Source organism: Strongylocentrotus purpuratus, unplaced genomic scaffold, assembly GCF_000002235.5.
Source record: "Strongylocentrotus purpuratus isolate Spur 01 unplaced genomic scaffold, Spur_5.0 spur5_scaffold_8, whole genome shotgun sequence".
Classification (NCBI taxonomy): Eukaryota; Metazoa; Echinodermata; class Echinoidea; order Camarodonta; family Strongylocentrotidae; genus Strongylocentrotus; species Strongylocentrotus purpuratus.
In genome coordinates, this window is record NW_022145614.1 from 7593917 (window position 1) to 7618778 (window position 24862).

At 35.1% G+C, this 24862-nt stretch overlaps 3 protein-coding genes across 4 annotated transcripts in view; 2 read left to right on the top strand and 1 right to left on the bottom strand.

Moving 5' to 3' along the window:
• LOC579137 (ran-binding protein 10) overlaps window positions 1-4303 on the top strand; it is a 51407-nt gene extending 47104 nt beyond the window's left edge. The window contains exons 10-12 of the mRNA XM_011677019.2: window positions 11-162; window positions 626-737; window positions 1493-4303. Coding sequence (XP_011675321.2) covers window positions 11-162; window positions 626-737; window positions 1493-1614 — 386 coding nt within the window. The 3' untranslated portion in view covers window positions 1615-4303. The remainder of the gene's footprint in view (window positions 1-10; window positions 163-625; window positions 738-1492) is intronic.
• Window positions 4304-8854: 4551 nt separating this feature from the next.
• Window positions 8855-16645, bottom strand: LOC590901 (ubiquitin-conjugating enzyme E2 C). Its single transcript, XM_790487.5, has 5 exons — window positions 16417-16645; window positions 14057-14087; window positions 13014-13100; window positions 11164-11368; window positions 8855-10629 (listed from the first exon to the last, which is right to left on the bottom strand). The coding sequence occupies exons 1-5, from the start codon at window positions 16521-16523 to the stop codon at window positions 10520-10522; spliced, it is 540 nt and encodes a 179-aa protein (XP_795580.1). The 5' UTR covers window positions 16524-16645; the 3' UTR covers window positions 8855-10519.
• A 132-nt stretch (window positions 16646-16777) lies between these two features.
• Window positions 16778-23649, top strand: LOC580215 (mitochondrial calcium uniporter regulator 1). 2 transcript variants are annotated; one of them, XM_030975411.1, is made up of 8 exons: window positions 16778-16921; window positions 17525-17623; window positions 18702-18805; window positions 19669-19770; window positions 20327-20368; window positions 21263-21334; window positions 21759-21873; window positions 22259-23649. In XM_030975411.1, the coding sequence occupies exons 1-8, from the start codon at window positions 16786-16788 to the stop codon at window positions 22315-22317; spliced, it is 729 nt and encodes a 242-aa protein (XP_030831271.1). In that variant the 5' UTR covers window positions 16778-16785; the 3' UTR covers window positions 22318-23649. The 2 variants fall into 2 exon arrangements, with proteins under 2 accessions (XP_030831271.1, XP_030831272.1); XM_030975412.1 differs by having other exon boundaries at window positions 16778-16912.
• Window positions 23650-24862: the final 1213 nt, after the last annotated feature.

Consider the following 24862-nt stretch of genomic DNA (forward strand, 5'->3'; position numbering starts at 1 on the left):
TCATGTACAGAAGGAACATCGTTACCACCCGTCCGTCAACTCTGTGGAGGTAGTTATTCAGCAATTGAACATATGCTCAAATTTGGTCGGGAACTACAGTGCTTCTACGACAAAATCACCAGGGACAACGGCAAGAATGAAACCAATGCCAACGCATTACGGGTAAGAATAGATCAGTCCTGTGTAGAAAGATCAAAGCCTGATAGTTTACTTCTATTATCATTAGCTCCCGCTGTACCTCACCACACCCCTTTAAAGCCTATCTGCACTAGTTTGGCCAGGAGGGATTAGACCTCCCTGCATGGTCTCTGGCATAAGAAACATAAGAAAAAGGGGACCATGGGGGATCAACAGGTACTGCTTCGGCATTGTTGACTATATAGAGGGCGCAAGTAGCTACAAGTAGTGCAGTCCTGCTTCAACACAATATAAGGATGATGATATGAAAATGGATTTTTAATGAATGTAAGATTCTTAGTTTCTTAATTTGTACTTCATGAACTTATTTAACCAGCACTGAGATGACTGTCTACCCCAACCTAACAAATATATTGATTTCTCCAAAAAATCATGTTGTATTTTCTAAACGTTAACTTTTATTTTGATATTTGTTTGTTGCTTACAGGAGGCATTTAGTTTGTTAGCCTATGCAGACCCATGGAATAGTGAAAAAGGGTACCAGCTCGATCCCTTATTACGAGAACCAGTCTGTGCCGCATTAAATAGTGCCATATTAGGTGAGTATCCATCTTGTATACATGTGTACTGTAGTATTGAAACAAATTCTAAATTAATGACACCTGTTCATTATTTCCTCAGTGAAACCATGTAGAAGAAAAGTTTATACACTTCTTATAGGCAGTAATATTACCATGAAAATGAAACAGCCTATGTGATACATATCACTGTTTCATGAAATTATGCAAAATTTTAAAATTCAATAACTTTTATATATTTCATCCAATTTTGATGGAACTTTCACTGTTTTGTCTGTTTCATTTTTCTCTATTTATGTAATTCAACTTGAAAATATACAGAACTTGCCCTTTGATATTATAGATGATCAGACCTTCTTTGCTTGAAATATGTCACCTGTAGATAATGAAGCCTTTCAACATGTATCTCAGGAATGAATGATTATACTGCAAAGATTTAAAAATGTTTTGATATCATCTTCTGAAGAAGAAAAAAAAATCCTCACGCTTGAATTGCAGTTTATTATGTGTATATAAAGATTGGCTGAGCAAAATTAATTGTTTTTAATCTATAGAGAAGTGGAAGAATAAAATATGGGACAATTTTTTGACATATTTAAACAACTCCAGTGGACCAATGCCCAGAGACATTGTTAATATTTTCTGGAAAGTGATGTGGAAGTTTTAGCAGATACAAACATTAATTTTTTTCTGTAATAATTATGAACATTGCCAACTCCTGTTGTGTCTACCACTCAGCTGAAACATGTACATATCTTGTCTTTCTCTGTTCACAGAATCGCAGAACATGCCCAAGCACCCGCCTCTGGAGCTTGCCCTATGCCATGTGAAGGAGACCATCAAACTCATGTCCAAGTATGGAGCAGGGTTCTGGGGTCCTGTGCTTCCTCAGGAGTAGACCATTAACACCAACTAATGCTGGCCTTCCTTCCCTCCCATCCCTCCCCCTCCTCCTCCTCCTCGTCCCCTTCCTCCCACCTCTTCCCTTCCCTGAGTTTGTCTTAAACTGAGCGTTTAAATGTATAATCTTCTGTTTTTTTTAGAAAACTAGAAGGAACCCAAGCTCTTGCAGTCCCTGCCTCCATGCTCACCCCAGTGTATTGTTGTACGCAGTAGTCCCACTTGAATTATTATTCATCCAAGAATTCAGATCAAATTTTCATTGATATCTTGAGAGCCGGACTCTGCAATTTGTTTGGAATCATGATTGTTAAATATGTGAAACCTTCTTACCCTATGAAATTTATTTGATTGATTAAAAAAAACTTATTGTTAATATATGAGGTCAACCTAATATTCTTTAAAAAATATTATACTGCAGCTTTTCAAATACATGGTTTTTAATCTCCTCAAATTACCTCTACTTTCCCTGACATGATTTCATTATATTTCATATTAGCCCAATTCCTAGTTATATTATATGCCTTGGCCGTAAAAAATAACCTGTTCTTTTTACATTCATTCCAGTTAATGTACTTCCATCACATACCCTTGTGTTTTCTTTATTGTTTGGTAAATTACACCTGTTTTGCCCCTGTTTACACAATGCCCCCCCCCCTTCCCTCTCCCTCTGCCTACCGGTATGTCAAACCCCTGTCCCCTCCCTGTCACATACAATTCCACCAACAGTCCTGCCTCATCTCCCCATCCATCCTGAGTGCTGCCTCATTCATGACTCTGTGCAGAGTGACTTAAGATATACTCTTCAATGTAAGATCATTCAATAACACGATAATGCTGCCTCTGTTCACGAAGTACTCTTATGAAGACGATTTACCGGGAGCCGAGATGAACGCATGTAAACGTGTATCTCTCTCTATTCATACCGGACGTGACATTACCTACTGATGTGGTCAAAAGTGAGAGTTTGTGCATTTTAATCAGGACTGGGTGTTCAGTACATGGCTTGTCTCACGAAAGAATGTTTCTCTCCAACGGATCATTAGCCCAGGAAAGGCTCTATTCTGGAGTCGTCATCTGATCTCTTGCTTGTGATGTAGCCTGGAGAGGGATACCATCCAGTTACCGGTGTCCTCTGAGCTAGCCCTGGTGATGCCTATTCAAAGTTTGGCACTACACATCACATGCAGTCATCAACGGGAACATGATCGAGTCTGCTAAGATTTGACGAGAGCTGATATTGATCCGACACGAAGGATTAATGCTCTCCCGGAGATCGATCGTAAGATGTTTGGCCTGGATCAACTGCATCTGGCTGATTTGTAAAGGAAGCGCCCTTTCACGACTGGATGGAGAGCATAGCTTCGTACGCCAGCCTTGTGGATACTTGTAGATCATCTTCCATGCAGTGGTTTCTGGGACCCGTTTCACAAAGCTTTTTTGCAATGACAGATGACAAAAATCAGGGACAAATCTGCTGATAACCAATCAGAAGCAAGGATTTCAGTAGCTTATAACAAAAACTGTCATTTGTCACTGATGACAAGTTTTGTGAAACACCCCCTTGGAGTGCTCTCGAGGATAGATGAGAATTCGTCCAAATGCTGCACAAACCACAACGGAATGTTCCAACGTGACATCATACCAGATTTGACATTCAACTAATTCCCATCAAGAATAACATGAGATTGTTCTCGATCAGTCATTACTCCTTCTAATGTTAGAGATGAGAGACTGGTAAGAGACTGGTGAAACTGAATTTGGGAAGAGAGGACTGGAGAAGATTGCTGTGTAAAGTGGTACAATGTAGCTATGTGTGAAAACTATTACTCAAATACTGTGCTTTTTACTCTTCAGTCCATCATGTCCATTGTATTGCAAATATTTTGTGTGTTAGATTGTTTTATAACATTGTCCTTTTTTGTAAACTCCATTTTATAATATTTCCCTCACTTGAAAGATTCTGTAACTTATAGGCCATTTCTTAAACGGATGTCTGGCTAATTGAATGAATTAGTCATCAGATCAAGTTCAGTCAATTTGGAGTTTAGGCATGTACAATCCTTAAACCTTTCAAATTATCATGACTACAATCGTAAAAGAAATAAAAATGGAGTTCTTACCTATCCGCTAGGGATGTGATGCTGGTCAGTTTTAGTTATAGCCATTATTGCTCTCATCGTCTTTTTAGTTACATCATTTATTTCTTCTTTCGATCATATTTTCTACAGCCTTATTTGCATAGAATTATGCTTAGAATCAGTTATTTCATTTTTTCTCTCTTTTATATTCTGTTTTTATTTAATATTCCATTTCAATCAGGGAAAAAATATATAAATTGCTATCAGGAAGATGGAAATTATGCTGTACAGGAGTCATCATGATCAGATTCAATGTAATATCAATTGCAAGAATATTTTTTTTTATTTGCATTTGTAACCAACCCAACTGAATATCTCTACAAAATTGTGTCATGTTTTATTTTTTTGTAATATCTGTCTTGAGTTACACTTTACAATAAATATGTCTGTAAACGAGGGATTTCCAAGGCTCAATTGAGAAAAAGAACCACCTTAATACTTCATACACCCAAGAAAATCTCCGTAATAAATATTGTGGAGATTCTGCAATTATCTGGACAAAGTTTACTCTTTAGATCCTTGAATTCTTGGGTTTGGCCAACATATCATACAAAAACTAGTGTATGGAATCTCTGACTATTACATTACAGCTGACAATAGTTGAATGGGATAGTTCATTGTGAGGTACTCTGAGAAGATTGTATCCTTTAACTTGTATGCAATCTAAAATTGGTCTACATATACCTAGTAATACGATTAGTGTTCTTCAATTCTACCATCAGCTATCTGAGAACCCAGGGACATGGGAGGAAAGTAATTTACAGAATTGGTGAAACATTAGACTTTCATTTAAAGTAGAGTATATCTCGCTAACATCAGCTTCAACAATGGTGGAAAATGGTGATGTATCGTGGACTAGCATTGACTTCAGAGATGGTACCTTGTTGTATGTTGCTGATGAAAGGGATTTGCAGCATATGATTTCCTGTAGGAGTCTATAGTGTATCACTGCTGTCAATATAGGACATCCGCAGTCTGTGGATGGGATGGTTGGTAGGTTGACACTTTCATTGAAAACATGATGTACCATTTGTTACTTCTCTCAACACTGTTGCAGGAGAGTCATAATCAATCCTGATAATTATATTGCATATTTGCTCAAGACGCTCCAAAATTACCCTGGCTCTGCTAGGCTACTGATTTTGATGCTCACAGCATTCAAGTAATCCCTTCTGACCAGTACCCATTTAACACCTGGGTGGAGAGTGGCAAATGTAGATGAATGTCTTGCTGAAGGACATTACTGCCGCAGTAGGATTCCAACTGCGAACCTTGTAATCTATAGTCCGACGACTTATCCTCTAGATCACGACACTTTTACACAAGTAATCTAATTCTGCAAAATGAAGACAGACCTATTACCAGATCTGTATCTGGTCTCTTCTCAATGGCCTTCTTTTAATTGTCCTATCTTTGAAATGCACAGACATATTCAACATATTGTTGAAATCAGGAGTGTCTGTTTTTTCGGCAAGGTTCTGTACATTGGATCATTGTGTGTGTATGTGTGTATGTATGAGATGGCCACATCATGATTTGTTATAGAGCAGTATTTTTCTCAATTTCTTGTATAGATTCATGTTTGAAAGTGATGAAATAAAAAAAGATTCATGCAACCAATTGTGATGCTACATTAAAGTAAAAAACTATTATAAGAAAATGTATTGTTATATTATTATTATTATTACTATTCACTATCACATGAAATCTGATTTCTTAGAGATCTATAAGTCAGGGTTTTATATCAAACCAAATGAGTTTTCTTCTTATTTTTCTGTATGCACCATGATGAAAATATAGTGAAATGAAAATAGTTGTATTTATTATATGGCTTGATTTTGTGTGTGTAGATAAAGCAGAGAGTATGAGTTGACAACAGTATAGAATCGTTTGATTCATTTTGGAGAAAGCTATATGTTATGTAACACTGAGCTCATATATATTTTTCACTTGATCTTGTAAGTTGTAACATAATTTAATTTCATGAAGGAAACGTACCTTACCTGCTACCCTTCAAATATTGTATGCCAGGAATCGCTGTGCACAATGTTTAATCCACAGTCCACGAGTACATGTAGCTCGTAAAAATTGGAAGCAATAGTTGATATGCAAGTTAATTTGATGTCACTGAAATAAAATGATAATTTTTCATATCTTTACAATGTTATTCTCTTAAAAGATGGAATATCATATCCAACAATAATCATTCACCTTCCGAATGGTTAATAAGATAGCTTTTCTATGAATAGTTTGTTTGGAAGTAATTGCAAATAATCTTATAGTGACAGCTGGCCCAATCATAATTCGCGGAAACGTCTTTTTGCCTGTCAGATATGCATTCCTTTCAAATTCACTCTCTGTTTAACAACTGTTATGCCAAGAAGCAAGTTGATTATAGTAACCAAGGTGAAGATAGGATAGAATTCAATTACCTAAAGAATCATTTCGCAGTTAACAGCTGGAGTTAGATAATATTGAAGTATCAAGATAATGAAAAGTAGTGTGCATTTGTGACCAACTTCTTACATGTTATCTTTGCTTGAAGGACAAGTGAGTGTTCTTTGTAATCAAACTTGATACATGAACCTACCACTGTTCAAAACTAGGCTTTTCAAAAACATGAGACTAGACAGATTTCAGGTTTTAGGTATGTTGACGAGTCACGAACTCTTACAAAAAGCCGACCATTTACTACTTTTGTTTGATGCATCTTTAGGAGATGGAATCATACCATTGTGGGTGGCACACTATTACTACTATGTTATATCATAGCCCCTTTTGCTTCTCATTCCACCTTCCCAACTCTTGATGTTGTTTATCCATCTCGCAGGTCTTCTACCAACATTTTCCTTCAACTTAGCGTTCGATTGTTGCTAGTACAGCTCTCTTCTCTCTCATTTTTCTAGGCCCACACTGGGCCATACACTATTAGAATGATTATATCTGCTGTTGTTTCCTTCAGTAACTTGCAGATTACTGTATTAAATGCATTATGAGCTTAGTGTTACGTAGCAGAAATTTGGGTCTGTCAGTACCTCATTCATGGAATTTGACATTGAAATGTGTGGTTCTCTTATTTTATTATTATTTTTAATTTACGTGCATGTTTATGTACAGGAGTTGTTCAAGGGGAGAAAAATCTTATGAAATTTGAGTAAAGATGGAAAAAAAATAATAAAAGTGAAAATGTTTATGACTTGAAAATAATGTGTCATGCGTCACTTGTTGGGTAAGCTTTGTCTGTATTGTATGTTTATTGTGCAATGCACAGAGACTGCAAGTTCTTAAGTATTGTATTTAGATTTGTTAAAAGAGAACAGAGATGACGACAAAGACCCAATGTACCAGTTTCAAACTTGATACATGTAGATTTTGCTTTGATAAGCAATTCAAATCAGGAAGTACATTATCCTTAAAGCTAAGCCTCATGGCATAATTGGGCATTGATGTAGAAATGGTTAAGGAGAGAAAGAGATGGAGAGGAAGGAGAGAGAGAGAGAGAGAGGGGGTGGGGTAGGAAGGGAGGAGAGAGAGAGAGAGAGAGAGAGAGAGAGAGAGGACACATAGTTTGGCACAGAGAAAGCGGAGTAGAGAGAAGGAAGATGAAGGAAGATGAAGGAAGAGAAAAAACTTATAAGGAAAGAAGGCTGAAAGGAAAGTTCAGAGCAAACATGAATTAGAGGTATGTTTTCTTTTTGGCAGTAAGAGAAGTAGAAATTCATTTTGAAAATAATTGTGATGCCTTGAGATTATACCGGTAAGCAACTGATTTCATATTCATTCTGAAAGAGTAAATGCAGTGTTGCTTAATATTTTGGGAATGTGGAACATGTTTTCATTGTGCAGATTACCATCTAAGACCTTGAAGGGAACTGGAAAAGGTATTTATAGATTTGAATGATATTATACTTGTACTCCGATTTAAAGATATAAATGCTCAGTAAAATGGGAAGAATAGGGGCATAAAATCGAGTACTGGAAGGGATAAAGATGGCATTGACCTATTTCATGTATACGGTTTTTCCATCCAGGATTAAAGATATGTTCAGATATGACATGGCAAAACCGTAGCATTTACAACAGAAATGATGACCTCGGTGAATACACACAGACCTTTGTTGCGCTCAGTTGCCATCATTTGCACGTAAAAAAACAACTGGTGTGTTTCTTTTCGCTGCAGTTTCAATACCGCATATCTGAACAAGCCTTTAAAAGACACAAATTTTTCCTTCCAAGCTTGATTTATTACAATTCTCTTTGATCACATTACAAACATGCAACAACAAAGAAATGAAATTGAGATAATTCATCCAAACACTAGACTTGCTGGTATCCCTATTCATGATTTGTGTCACTTTTTGTAAAAATATAAGAAAAAGGAATTAAAGGTAATACAAAGTTTTGGTTTGGGGTCACAAATTTGATTCAAATGAACATATTGGAAGCATGTACGATCCTGCAATATTCAATGATCGTTGTCGAGGTTGAAATTGTGAATAAATTCTTTGTTGTATAGCTCCCTCTCATGATTGATAATACTTTAGCTTCAAAACAACGTTTCTTTACTAAAATCAAAGATATGTTCTATTCCCGTTTGGAAATTATATATCAGAACTGCATACTCTGAGATTTCCTGGCTTTAAAACGTATGGCAATAGGCGCTATTTGAAATTTATCGGGGGCACCGATAAATATTAGAATTTCTCGAAAATCCTTAGCGTTTTAGAGCCCAGATTTTTCAAAGTTGCTTATTCTAACACTAGGTTTCACAATGGTAATGCAAATTTTAGATTTCATATTTCAATCCTGTTGAAATATTACCATATTTTCCCGTAACATGAGAGTAATTTTAATAGTTTCATACTATTAATTAAATGTATTGTTAACTGTAACTGTATAATTGTTTTAAATGGGGGCACGCTGGGGTGGGGTTGTAGCAACTACTCCGAAGATCAAGATTACAGTAATCTTGATCTAAGGAGACACGAACGAACGATTACCAAAACTTTGTATTGTACCTGAAAGGTTTCCGTGATTTTAGAATTGTACTGAATATTCTACAACAACATGCACACAACAAAATAAACAGAAGATTTGTTTTTTATTTCAACATTTTTATTGAATGCTTACTTGTACATATAAAAACATTATAAAATGACACTCACACACATATTCAGTTGTTTACCATGGACACGTACTATAGTATACACATCCCCTTGGCATACAGCCAACATGAATGACCATATTATAGGCAGCAATATGAGGAGCTGCATCCATTGCTTGAATATATCGTTGGTGCTTGGAAACAGATCGTGGTAGATAAGTTCTTCAGGGTTGCTAACGTAAACAAATACATGTACATATACACTGATCAGGTCCCTGTTGCACAAAACTTACCATTAATGGTCACTTTGCCATCAATGGTAACTACCATGGAAACCTTGATTTTGATTGGCTGTTGAGCCCTGTAACCATGGTAGTAGCCATTGATGGCAAAGTTACCATGATAAATGGTAAGTTTTATGCAACACGGCCCTGACATGACAATATTTGAGATGAAATACAAATCTGACACATAATTTTTTAAAGCCATGTTTTAAAAACTAACAAATTGTTAAAGAATAGTTTCTAAGTAAACACATATATGTTTGACAAGTATGGCAATTCCCCATCCCACCTCCCCCCTCCCCCCTCCCAACAAAAATGCAGAGGTATTTGAATAGTATCCTTGAACATGAACAAGTTAATAGCAATGAGAATCAACTCTTGTGTATAATTTCACTCTTCATGATTTATACCGCAATTGAAAAAAAAAAAAAACCAGTACATGTATTATTTAGAGTTGACTGCATTGTATAACAATGAAAGGACCGAGCACAAAAGTATATTGAAACAAAACAATTGAACAAAGCAATTTTTAAACAGAAAAATATCAAATGAGGATGAGATTAGGAGATATGTGCATTGTAAATTGCTAGAAATGAATAACCTTCAGGTAGATCATTATTGCTCTGTGTGTAAATAAAGACAAAGAAATACAGTAATTTCCCCCTTGTTTTCTAGGTAATTTGCATGTTTGAACTTTTGCCATGAAAAAGTCTATATTCTTGGGAGTGTGTAAATCATATAGTTATATACTTCTTTGTTGATGCCTAAAAATCTTAAAGACATTGCAGCTCCTGGTTGGCAAAATAACTCCAAAAGGGCTACAACATGACTCTGAAACCCAGAGTAGCTGAAATTTCTCTAAATAATGACAAAAGCAAAGCTGTTTCTATTGAATTATGACATTTGAAAAAAACATAGTTTCTCATTTCCTACAGAAAACAGCTGCTCTTTTTCAGAATTCCAAGAAAACTTTTGAGGTATCATTGCTTTGTCAATACGTTTAAATCTATCATATCTATTCTGGCAGTTATACAAAACATACCAATTGTAACCTAAGTCTGTTTTTAACTAAAAATAAACTTTAAAAATTATACTGTATCCTCTTGTCAGGTATCACATCTAATTTCAGTAAAAACAAATGTAATAAAAGCATCTGTCTTTCCACTGGGATTAAGTTTTCTCTCATTCTTGAAGTGTTGCTTCTACTACTTTTGTACCTACCGGTATACCATTGTCTCTCTTTAGAAATACATTGGAAGCAGACTTATTTTGTTTTATTTACAGTATGTACATTTTTACAGTTAACTCTTGCTAGTAGTTATAGTCTGTAATAAATATAATCTGTCACACAAGGAATCACATGATCCCACACAATCATTTTGATGTTGCTTTATGGTATTTTTCTAGTACTGTCTTCTTGTAGGCAGCTTGGTTGGTCCACAATTCTGCAGCTTGAACATTGAGGGGGCTGTCATTATTGGGTTCTATAGAGAAAGATAAGTATGAAAAAAAACAGAGAGTAAATAGTAACTTGTTTCAATACACATACAAACTAAGACAAAGTGCATTAAATTTTATATATTACTGGATGATCATGATGTGCATCTTCATTTTTATGTATTCATAATAACTTTATATATCCATTATCTTTTTACATTATAAATGAAAAACTGCAATGTTTTGATTGAACTAGATCTTGAACAAGCAATAAAAAAAAAAGTAAAGTAATGAAGAAAAATAACAATGGCATACATGTTCGTGTTTTGAAAATATCAACCAGAGTTCCATGCATATAGACAAAAGATGATATGTGGAAATTTGTAAACATTGCTCATGTCCGGTATCAAAGTTCAAGTGAAACTATGCCACTGATATATATCAATACAGTACTGCCTTTGTTTACAGCAACAACGAAAATTCCCCACCAAATTCTATTGTTTAAGAAATGATTCATCATCTATTATTTAGATCATTCAGACATTTGAAAATAACATTGGTTACAATTTTAGGGTACTTACCTCCTAATAAGATTTGCAATGACATGAGTAGTGAGCCGACATCGTACAATGCTGACCACTTTTCTTTCAGGATGTCTAAGCATATATTGCCATCGTTGTCGACGTTAGGATGAAATATTGGGGTGACAAACTTGACTGTTGGAGCGACGTGAGGGTAACGAGATGGGAACTCCAGTGAAAGCTTGTACTTCAGAGATTCATAAACCTAGTAGGGAATAAAATCAAGTTGAGAAATAAACAAGTTGAAAAAATATCAACTAAATGGGATACATCTGAGATGGTTACTTATATATCTTGTTTTATCAAAATAATTATCATAATAAGTATCATAATATTACTCATGATATAAAATGAAATAGGATGGCAAAACATTATACAAATATCATATGCTCTGGCATTCAATGTAACAAAATAAATGAACCAAAAACTTCCACATTTTTTTAATTTTATTTCACCAATGCTGTAGGTCAAGGTGGACAAATATTGAACAATGGATTAAGGGTACAATGTATTTTGTATTTTATAATATTGAGGGTACTTGTAGTCCTATGCCTTCTTACTTTGAAGCCTGTCAATTACATTCAGGTTGCCTTCATGTCAAAGGCGCACATCTAAAACAATGGGTACACTACTACACATAGAGAAGAGAGGTGCACAGTCTGTACTCGTTAGACAATACACAAATGTTATATTGCACCCATGTGCTCATATAATAAAACGTTGAGTGACACACGAAACCTTTTTAGCAAATTGGATACATGTATTTGCTTTGGAATTTAAGCAATGTTTTCATGCCTGCAAATAACAATTTAAAAGAGAAGAAATAGGAAATAACTGATCATTATTGTATTACACGTATGTTCTTTATAACTGTAGCTATACAGTTGGAAACAAATCAAAAAGGTTGGCTTTGAATTTAGCAGATCTGCTTCATTCTAACCGAATACACAGTTAAAGATTTAGAATGAGCTCTCACATATCCAGTCCCAAGAGTCCACACTAAATTTGTTTACATCAAGTCCAAGGGTACAGATTTAAATTGCCTTTTTTGTTGTCATGGACCTCCTTTTGAGGGAAACATCTAGAGTTTTGGAGCCTACTGGGAGTATGCTGTGCACTAGCCTGTTAGTTGAGCCTTCATTAGCCCCACCCCCCCCCCCCCACAAACAAAGGATGTAGGGCAATAGGAAGACAATGAAAAGCTTATCATAGATCAAAGAGAATCACAGGATGAAGGGGAAGGCCTTTGATAAAACTCCTAACAAATGCACAGAACAGAAATGCTTGCATTGACTTGTCAGTTGTCACCTATGTTTTACAAATATGCTACTAAACAAAGAGGAACTGTGTGAAAGGGGTTAAATACCACCAACATGAAAATATACAGCTTCCTGCCTTTTCTCACTCACAGCATCAAAGCAAGGCTCAATACTAACAGGCTCCCATGAAGCAGTCACTCAAAATGTATCTTCAGGCCCCTGTCTTACAAAGGGTTACAATTGATCCAAATCAATCTCAAGTTTGCAATCTCCTATCTCTTATGTACATACGTAGTTGCAATTGATCGAAATCACAAATAAGTTGCGATTAATATGAACTCTTTGTAAGACAGGACCCAGATCTTCAATATTTAAAAATAGGGCTCATGCATATGGACTAAAAATTGTAGCCTGCATACCATTTATAAGAAAATGAGCTACATGTATTATGGCAATCTGATTAAAGCATTTTCCTTTTAATAACAAGGAAACTTCCTGCTTTTCATATCAATCATTTTTATTTTCCTTTTGTATCTAGATTAGAATTCAACCCATGGTTGCAATAAGTGAATAAATTATAATCACTCTTACCGATTCTGCAGGCCCCTCTATTGTCCCAATCCATTTGAATATGTTGTCATCTTCTGGAAAAGCTGAGATTCCTTTGCCACTACATTTCTATCAAATTAAAGAGGACATAAAAATCATGTCTAAGGTTAGGCTTAAAAGAAATACTACGTTAACTTTCACTTACCAACGCATCATATAAAGTAATTTTCAAAAGAATCTTTAATAGTTTACCTCCAAGAAATGAGCCAATAGATGAATAATCATTACATAAATCCTGATGAAAAATATCCTCACTGAAAATTTCTGAGGCTTCCTAACCACAAATAAATAAAATTAATGAATAAATTTTAAAAATCATATGTACCAGGTAAATGAAAGTTTGGTTTCTAACTTTGTTGCCTCATGTGGCAATACACAAATGTAAGTACTACACATTTTGTGTAGCAGTTGAAAACTGTTTTCCACTTTATAACTCATATATTTTAAGGCTACAAGGAAAAAGAAATGAACTAATGTATTTTTTCTTTTTCTTTGATAATCTCAATAAATTAAAAAATCCATAACTTTGACTAATTTACTAAGTCGTCAGGAGAAGAGAGAGATGTTCATACAAAATATTTGGTAGTTAACTTAGACTTAGTGTAAAATATTTAAATTTGCTATTCTAAGAAAAATCCTCCCAAGTGTTATGAAGAATATGCATAAAGGAACTCCAGTCTTATTTTGTTAATACTTAATGAGAGAGAAAGAGAGAGAGAGAGAGAGGGGGGGGGGGGGAGAGAAAGAGAGACAGAGAGAGACAGAGATGATTGTCAACACTGTGACGAAAGGTTATGTAGCCTACTGTAGCCCGTCCATAATATGTTTTACCATATTATTTGTTTTGCTGGTAACTGAGTGAGCATTTCTGTAAATTACGTCAATTTTTTTTTCCTGATGATATTGAGGTAAACTTGTTGAAAGCTACATACTTTTTAAACCAGTATCAGTACATAAGCCATACACAATACTCCTAAAGACATGTCCTAAAATTCATCTTCAAATTAATTCTTAATGTTACTCACCATCATAAGACTCATCAGTTCTTTTTGCAATCTATAGTGGAAGAGAAAGAAAAGCACTGTGAAAGAAAAGCTAAATGAAGGGAAAAAACCAAAAACATGATGCAATGTCTCTCTTTACATGTCATTTGGATCTATGCAACATGTAGAGTTTGTACTGGTAGTGGTAGTGAAATACTTGGTTTATGGTAACCCACTCCCTAAATCTGAGAAAACTTCTAGCCTACACAATTTTTGTTTGATCTTTGTCAAGAATTCTCCTTTGCGTTTTAAATCTTGACAGATTAGTCGACACTCTCATAATTTTTTTTTAATGAACATGGCAACAATTTTAAAGGACTTTACTTAAGCTACAAGATGACCGAAAGCAGGAATTTCATGACTCATCAAATTATCATGGGGCTAATCCGACGATTCATTGATGTTGTATTGTCGATTCAACATGGCGCAGAGACATTACGCATGCACGGTATTAGACCGAATTTTCCGTCTCTTTCGTTTGTTAGCCTCTTATTGGGGTAGGGTCGGCCGGCTCTCTCTTTAGAGTCGGAAACCGTCTATACACATTCCCTTGATAACGCCACGGTCATTTCAGTCGTAGCGTTTTGTCCCGAAAAATCCCCCAAAATGTCATTTTACCTCATGCATTGATTATTTAAAATTAGGAGAAGGTTATACTACATCGGTTCCACTTACCAACTTGACTGAAAAAAATCCGTTTAATGGTCCCTTTTAAGGAAATTATGGGTCAAAATCGACATCCATGTTGAAATCTTGCAAGCCGTGTTAAACTCTCGCTGTGCACGGAGTCATCTAAATCAATCTCATCCCTTCTAGTCTACGCCGAAGGCAAAACGATTATGAAGGAAAAACTGTGCGCCATCTACACGTTCGTAATGGCGTTATCACAGTTTTTTTTTTTTTGTCTAGCACGGTATCAGCGCAGGGAATATGAATATTCATGATATTCTAGAGCACCGTTTGCTCAAAATTGCTGAATATGCATGAATCGAAGATACAAAGCCCTGCTCGACCTCTCGACAATACAATTACAACAACCTCCTCCCTCCACAAATAGCAGTAACCATGGAAGAATCCTTGATCGATCAACAGGCTTAGACATACAACATCGTGTATTGAAGTAAAGTAAAGTAACATGGATGAATCGTCAAGTTAGGAGTCTTAGGACGAAAGAATCACCCTTTTCTTTCCCCTCCGAAGACTTCTTTCAATTATAATTTTATTTTTAAGTGGTTGGAAAGATGCCCAGAGGATTCAAAAAACATTGTAGACTAAGTCAAAATAGTAGTTGCCTGTTTACATTGCGAAAAAAATGTGACCAAACCCGCTGTGTGAATCGTTTCCAGAAACGGGCTCTGGAGCTCCGACGCCTTCCGATTAACGATTCCCTGGGCTGGAGTTTCAGTTAGTAAAAGTAAGCCCGTAAATTTTGCTCTTGCAATAATAACTTTATTAACATTTTAAGAATTTTAAATAGATCTAGATCTAAGTAGGAGATACCCATAATTTCTTATGTCTGATTTATGGATCAGAAAATTAGATCTAAAGATAGAAAAATCAGTAGGGGCGCTGGTCCGAGAATAAGGATCGTCTTCATAAACAAGGATCGTCTTCTTTAACACTGACCGATGCGTCCTCAAAAATAAGGACCGTCTGCATTTTTGCAGATGTTTCATTTTGATCGGCGCATTGGCGATGCAAAAAACGGATTCTGCAATGATTTTCTTGATGCAATTTACATTGACTTTGTACAGAGACCTTCACATTATGAGCAATAAATCCTTGGGAAGACGGACAACCCATAAAAGTAGACGGACAACTAGGGTTATTTTCCCCCGGGGAATCCATTTTTGGCATCGCCAGCGGGCCGTTCTGTAACATGAAAACCCCAGAGCGCCGATGAAAAAAACATCCTCGAAAATGCAGACGACCCTCATTTTTGAGGACACATTTTGTCTTCGTTTATGACTATGAGGATATCCTTGTTTATGAGGACGATCCTCATTCTCGGACCAGCGCCCCTACTGAAAATGGGGGAGAAAGTTTACGTACCAAAAGTGTTACAAAATCAGCTCAATCTCCCCCCGTTGACGTTGTGTGAACCGCATGGGTTATCGTCTGTACTATGGGGAATGTTGACAAATGTCAGTTTTATTAAAGAAGGATCAATACTAGCCTACTACTAGATGGTTATTTCTGTCTAGTTATCTCCACGCCGGAGTCACAGAGCTGAGTTGTGAACAAGCACAGATGGAATGGACCGGGGCCCGTATGCGTATGGCCTATGGGATCTTGGATTACCCATCCGCCGCGCCGCCCCGCTAACTAACTTGATGACTTACCTCGTACTGACGGAATGCCCATCTTTTTTGTTTGGTGAATCGCAAGATTTGTCTTTTCTTCTTGCTGCTGCAGCGGCCAGAGCAGGATCCAAATTCTGGGACGCCATTTATATTTAAGTTGATTACCCTTTCAATGAGTGAATTTTACGTAGACTGCGATCACTTTCCAGCGTCAAAGTGTAGCTCCGGTTGCTCGTCTAAATGCGGAAGTTGAATATGCGCGATTGTTATTTAAAAATGGCCGCAGCGGTCTTATGTCCAATCAAAGTGAGTTTTACGAAGAGTTGGCTACAATTAACCAATCATGCGTTTTCTTTCGCAAACAAAGGTCGGTGAGAAAATCCCGCAAAGGCCTCTGGGATATTCAAAATGGCAGCCCCCATGCGCAAGTCGAATGTCGTCAAAAACATATTTGACAAGATTTCGAAAGTACAGAATGGAAGAATTGTACCGAATTTTACTATCAAAACATCAAAAAATCATACTCCTATTTTAGGTATGTCAGGTAAGTCACTTTGAATGCAAATAAGGAGTGAACAGGTAATAAATCGTCCTTTTATTTTTATGGTTAGTCCCGTGTGTGACTTTTTATGTGTAGAAGAACAACACCAACAGCTTTCATTGACGACAAGAATTGTCGACAGTAAACATTGGACAAGACGTGTACTTTTATCTAGGGCCTGTTGATTATTTTTCTTCTCTCTTTTCGCTGCAAATTGACATAAATTATTCCCATAATAATAATATTAGAGATAGTCTAGACCCTACTGCATGTCAGTAATGCTTCTTGATCTTGCTCGCTGAGTTGATAGTCGGTGCAGTGCCAGCCATATACGGATATATACTCATTATCTCTATGGTGTCAGCTCAGTGGTGTTTGAAATGTTGAGAATCAATACTCTAGAACAGTTTTTAATACACAGCCAGGATAGTAATGCAGCTATGATGGTTATATCTAAGTTTGACTTTATTCAGTTTATTTTTTTAGTTTAGACCAGAGTCTAGTAGCCAATGCTAATGCGTGTATGTAAAGTCAAATGAGAACATTAATAAGAATAAAGATAATAAAGAGTGATGTTAATCTGATTAATTGATTGCATTTTTGCAGGTTCACTTTTATTCCAAAGGCACATGTGTCAAAATGTTACAACACCAAACATGATCTTCATAGATACTCACTCTACAGTCAAAGCTATAGAGAGGAGTGGTAAGTTTTGTCTATTTTGTCTGCTTGATCGGCAGTTATTAAGATATATTTTGCCCTCATTCTTAGCTCATAAGAATTGAAACATTTAATTTCTCAAGAGATGATATCAAATCTCTTCTCACTCCATACAACATAAAAGATGAAAAGATATGATAATTGAGATATCATTAAGAGATTTAACCAATGATCAAAACGGTCAATATTTGTTCAATACGAAAGTGATAACATGACTGTGTTTCTCTTTTTTTTATTGAAAATCAAGTTTTAACTGTCCCTTTATTTATAGAAGATGAATTAAATTTGAAAGTTATTCACAGTAGTGAGTGTATGAAATATTAATTTAAATTCATGTCGTATTTGAAGTTTTAAAATAATGAATAATAATAATAACATACCACTTGTATATACCACTCGAATACCTTGAATACCTTGAATACCAAAGCTTCTGGAAGAAAGCCGTCTCCAGCTGCCAAGCTTCCAGGTCTAACTTCAAGTTCAGGGGGGGGGGGGGGGGAGATGTCCCAGCTTCTGGGTCATGCACCATTTTACATCTGTATCTTGCTTGCTGGGTCATATCAGGATTGTCATAATTGGAGTGTCAACTGGGAGAAGGGTGAATGATATTGCTCCTTCTTCCAGTGTTTGTCAAGTCTGGCTTAATTAATACATAAGTCTCTAAGTGCTTTACAGATATATATCATTAATGAAGGATGCAGTTACCGGTATGCGAGCTTCAGACGTAGACAGTGAATAGTGAAAATGTGTTTCTATTTGCAATCATCTCAGATATAATTTCAATCAAAGTGCATAAGGACGTGTTTCTAAGCAGCCTTTGGCTGTTTCTAGAAAGCAATCTTGTTATTTTGCTGCTTTTCTTCTCTAAAGAGAAAAGCATAATCTTAACTTCATAACACCTTCAATTCTAGTGATGACATTGTCTTTATGACTTTTATTAATTTGGTATTTAGATTTTTTAAAGTAATAGTAACCATCATGATATGGCATAAACTCAGTTTCCTAATCAGCCATTTAATTTTATATTCATGAAGTTGTTTTCATTATTCATGCACCTCCTCAGGTTTGACAGCTGAACAAGCTGAATGTCTTACTGGGATCTTGGTCAGTATCATGAAGAAAAATACTGAGCTCAATCAGAAAGAGCTTGTGACCAAACATCAACAGGTAAAATGAATGTCTTTTACATATTGTTATTTACAAGTTTGTGCAAGCAATATAGCCATTATCCAAAGTAAGCTCAACTTAATTTACGTAAAATTGATGTGGTAGAAAGACAATGGTTTAAGAAGGGAGGAGGTTTCAAAGATATGGAGAGTAGAGCTGATTTCAAATTATTGGAAGTCATCTCATAACCCATTGTAAATAAAAGCCTTACCAAAATCACACACCGCAAACATTCTGAAATGGCAACATATTGACATTAAAAGTGCATGCATTCATTTCTAAAATAATGTTATAATTTTGCCATTCATGAAAATGCATGTAAATTGAAACTTGTAGCTCCTAATCCATAGTATAAGTTCATGATGAAACCAGGAAATTTCTGATTCTTCCTTTTTCAATCTTAATCTAAAATCTAGTACATTTTTTCAATAGTTCCATTTAACATTTTGAATGGTTCTTTGTATATTTCTTTAACACATTACATTTTATTGTATGCCTTACATGCAAATCGCATATACTTTTAAATCAAGATGGATAGAAGTAATGAGGTCTAGTGGTTTGTGGATCACAGTTAGTAGATCACATGGTTCATTGTTACTTACCCTGCGACCCGGCCTCAACACCAATACCCTTTAACAAAACATTAACCCACATTTGCAAATCAAGACCCAGATAGGTAGCTGGTAGAGAGGAATTTCTTAAATGCTAATGCCATGCTAAAATAATGTCTGCAAGAGTAATAATATAATATTTCCAGTAAATAGATTAACTAAATCAGGGAATGGTATCTTCAATTCTTCATGGTTCTATATGAAATTTGAGTCTATCTATGATTATGTTTCTTTTCATTGTGTGATTTTTAGGAGATAGTGCTCCAGCAAGTGATGTCTCACATAGCCTCTGTTAAGAAAGACATGGTGATTCTAGAGAAGAGTGAGTTCTCTGCTCTGAGAAGTGAGAATGAGGTAAGGAAATACAAATAATTATTGTCTTGAGATTGATGTTATACCTCCAATGCTATGTTGATTGCAATGCTGAATCACTGCTGTAGAAGTGAAGTGCCTCATGGACACAATACCTTACTATTACTGACCCATATCAGTAGCATTGGGCATTTGATTTCAAGTATATTTGGCCCCTTGCAAATCTTGTATATTAACATTATTATTATTATAGTAATTCAAAATTATATGCTGACTCCCATTTGGTACAGATTTTATGTTTCAAGTATGTACTATTTTATCTTTAAAAAAATAGATGAGATACTTCATTAATGCAAGATCATGAACCAAGTAATGTCTGGAAACCATATAACATCTTCATAGTCGAGCAAAAAATAAAAAACTAGTAATAATAATATTAATAAAATAATCATTACTCTATGTCACAATTGATTTTAATGACTCTTTTATTGTACCTCTTTCTACATGTCCTGTGAAAAAGCACATCTAGGCTTTGTCTTTGAATGCAGCACTATTCATGTTTTAATCATGTCATCTTTATTATTTCCCTCTGAAACAGAAATTGGTAATTGGAGTCAACCAACTCAGGCAGCAACTAGCTGTAAGTAGATTTCTTTGTCATCTCCAATTACCCATTTTTGTTTTTAAGATTAACATTCAAGGATTTTGTTTCATTTCTGAAAAGTAGCCAAACCCATGATGTAACTTCACCAGGGGGGGGGGGGGGGGTTCACAAAGATCCTTAGTCGAACTTAACTCTAAGTTGGACTTAACAATTATGGGGAGGGAGCCATTTGTAGCCTTTAAAACAAATATATTAAAAAGGGAGAATTCAAGTATTTTAGATTTTTTAAAATTAAATCTCCTTGATAATAGAAAATATGAATGATTTGAATCAACATTTTATGCCTTTTAAAATAACTTTTACAAAAATATTTTCAAAGATGCTAAGGGCTTTCCATAACTGTTATGTCCAACTTAGAGATAAGTTCAAGTTAGAATCTTTGTGAAACACCCCCCAGATCTGTCAGAAAGTTGTTTTGTTAGTGAGATATTATAACTAGGTTGGACTAGGCTCTGGTTTGGTATGCATCTGTCACTGATCTAGTGACCTATTCAAAATAAAACCGAAGTGGTCCATACCAGCTACAAAATCCAATAAGTTTTCTGATTGTCAAGTGGTCGCTGTTTATATATAGTTTTTTTTTTTGCTGGAAAGACTGGAATATTGTGCACATTAATTCTATTTAATATAAAAGCATGTCTGGGCCGTGCAATTCGTAATCAGTAAGAAATCTGTGAAATAAATTAATTGGTGATAGATGATGATGATGATGATCATAATAATAATAATAACAGCTAGTTCTTATATAGCGCTTTTCAGGACCGAAGGCCCTCTCAAAGTGCTTTACAGATTACAGATATATATATATATATATATATATATATATATATATATATCATAGCTTTTATTTGATAAATTGTTTCTTTACAGGATGAAATCCAAAAACTTGCCAACACAGTGAAATTAGACATCAATCTGGAGAGGAGTCGATCTATTGAGATGGTATGTCTGTATTTTGTTTGCATAGAGATTTCTACCATTTCATTTTACATGTACTTTTTTCGCCTTAGGAAGTTTCTTATGATCAGCTTCTATTAACATGAAATCTGTTTCATGGTAAATACAGATACATTTTCTCCAGTTAAAAGTAAATTATATTTTCTCTAATAATTATTCATTCCTCCTCACTTGCTACCAGGGATAAACTGAAAACCAAGTTTTTAAAGAGTCATATCAAAATATCATAGTAGAAAGAGCCATGGTGCCATTCTGCAGTTTTTCTTCTTTAGTCATTTTGATGTGCAGAGGACTTTGAATTTATGATGTACCACAACTGAAAGTTTAATAGTAACTTGAAACTCCCTACACCTGCCATAGACTAAGTCTCTCTCTCTCTTTCTCTCTCTCTCTGTCTCTGTCTCTTCAGTCGGCAGGTCAAGAACAAGAGATAGAGTCGGTTACACAGACGATACGAACAGAGGTCGCCAATATGACAGCAAAATTAGAAGCTACGAAAACAGATATGATCAAATACTTTGCAGGTAAGTCAAGAGATAATCTCAACTAGCAAAACCCCCCAGTTATGACACTGGAAGCAAATGAAGACATAAAACAAAGTTCAGTAATACGATCCTATGGTATCCCACGTTAGAGCTTCCGGTTTCTTGCAATATCCTTGTAGTGCTAGATTAAATAAAAAGGGTGCTGGTGAGCAGGCTGTACTTGTGACGTCATTTTTTATGTTAACTTTGTAGAAATGTGATTGGTTTAGATTAAAAAGGCAGCGGAGTGGCACAAAATTTTGCCGCAGTGACTCCTCTAAATTGTCATTCATTTATACACCCCCAAAAATGCAGGGGTTTTTAGTGGCCGTTTGCTGCTGCATATCTGAACGGGCCTTAAAATGTCTTTCCTTTTCTCTTTCAGGAACTCTTCTTGGTTGTGTAACTTTAGGGCTTGGCTTCTATCGGATCCTTATCAAGTGACATCTAGCATCACATCTCCATAGCATTATCAACGTAAAAGATTACTGAGTATATTGAAATCTATAAAATAAGTTATTTGTTGAAAATGTCTCGTGCATTGGCTATTTTCGGAATACTCTTAGTACTAGTATATGAAAAGTGGTGGATATCTCTTTATTAAAAACAACACATATTTGTTTGATATTAAGTAGCTTTGAGGGTGAAATGCAATTTATTTTTTTTAATTTTTATTCCCAAGAAAGTTCTATTGGTTGTATATTGAGGGTAATGCGGTCTCATTCACCCCAAAATTAAACAACAAAAAATTGCATTTCACCCCCAAATTAGCCAGTCAATATTATCATCACAGGGTTTGAGAATGTTAAGACAGCAGTACTTTATAGGTCAGGTGACACACAACTGTTCAATCCAATGCCTAGATTCTTTCTATCTGTTGTAAACAGGTGTATTCCTTATTGTGAATATTATTGCCTTTCAAAATATTCATTATGCAGAATATAATGGAATAGTAATATACTATCCTATGCTTTTATTAAACAGTACCGTAGTGCTTGCCAGTTCTTGATACAGTTATACAATACATGTGTTTACAGCTGAGAACATAATTCTTGTAATGCTGTTTGTATGTAGGTGTTATCATACATGAAGGAAAAGAAGGCAAGGGTTTAGAAAATTGGTGCTGGAAACCCTCTACTCTTATGCAGATTCCCTGTTTTTGTGCCATTGTTATGATCAGAAAGGTAAATGTCTTTAAGTTTGTGCCAATCACTTTAGAATTTGCAGTATCTTTTGAAGAAGAGTATATAGAAGAGTGAAGTATTTCTCTGAAACAATTCAGAGAGTTGAAATTTTATAGAATTAGATATGTTTGTGCATATGTTTATTTTATAATATAACTGATTTAATTTAGTTTCTTATGAATTGCACATGTATTAAATTTAATTGAATTATGTCATTTTTATTAAAAAGAATTGTATTTTGAAGAATTATTTGTATCTTTTTGATATTGAATGAAATCAAACATTACAGAAAACCAAGAAAGTATCCTTTGAATTATGAGATGGAATTTTAATGGAATTTTGTGTTCAAGGCTGGATAATTATGGTTTCTTGCTTCAAAAAGTTTACATCACATGTAACATGCAACTCTTGAAAGTAAATGCAAGTCTTAAATGTTTATCCTGATTGGTAGAAAGTTAAACAGCCTTTGAATAAAGACTTACACTTGGCGCAAATTGTTAATGTAAAGAAATCTCAGCCATGTTGTTCAGGTCCTTATATATTTTCATTGATAGAGAATAAAAATAAAGATGTATTTATCAATGATAAAGAAGAAATAGAGTATACAGTCTATTCTGTTGCACAAGTTCAGTACAAAGGATATTACCTCATTTATTATGTAATTTATAATCTCCTTCTCTACACTATTTGCCACACTTCTGCCTCTGTATCATTGTGTTTTTGTTCTCTCCTTTCAGTCTCGTCTCTCAATTTCTCTCTTCCACTCTCTCTTTCTCCTCTCTCTCTCTCTCTCTCTCTCTCTCTCTCTCTCTCTTTCTCTCTCTCCCCCCTCTCTCTCTCTCTCTCTCTCTCTCTCTCTCTCTCTCCCCCTCTCTCTATTTCTTTCCTTCATATTATCATATAATTGTATTACTATGGTATATGTACCAATTTGTAAAGAAAATTGTCTTTCGTCATTTTACCTTGTAAAATCCATGTAGTTCAGCCTCTTGGCTGCCAGTTGGAATTCTTTGAATAACTAAAAATACTATTCTATACTGTTATATTTTATTTTATCACCTAATTTTGATATCAATTGATTTAATCTTTACTTTAACCTTGTTTCTTTATTCAATTCATTTATAGGTGATCTGGTGCATATTTGAGGGAGGGGTATTTTTTATAGACCAATTGTTTATTGCTTGATAATCTATTTTCATAGAAGTATAACAGGAATTTATATATTGAGCTGATGTACCTTCTGTTTTCTATGACTTTGTATTAACAGACTATTCAAGAAAAAAGATTTTCATTTTCACTTTCTCTCTGATTTTGTAATGGCCTTTACGGTAATCATATTCTATTTGTATTTATGATTTATTCAACTTTAAATTGTGATGCAAATGCTCTTTATTTTCTGCATCATGTGCATTGGTAATTATTTAGAAGTGGTCACAAGATTTTGAGTTCTTTTCAGGACCAAGCATAAAGATATTACTCTATTAGGGGCGCATTTTTTTCATGAGCTTCCATATCAAACATATCATCATAATCATGATTCATGAGATATAATATGATCATTAATGTATCCTTTCTTATGGGCAGCTATTTGATTATTCCTCTATGTAATTGTGCCAAAAAGTTTTTTGATAATCAACTGCATGGTTGTTCTACAGAGCGTATAAGATATATACCCACTGTTGGTATAGACAGATACTCTTTACAATAAAATACCTTAAAAGGCCACAAAGGATGTAGAGGTTTTTAATTATGCGCACTGTATAACAGAATGATGTGTATTATGATATAAAGGTTGAGTTTATACC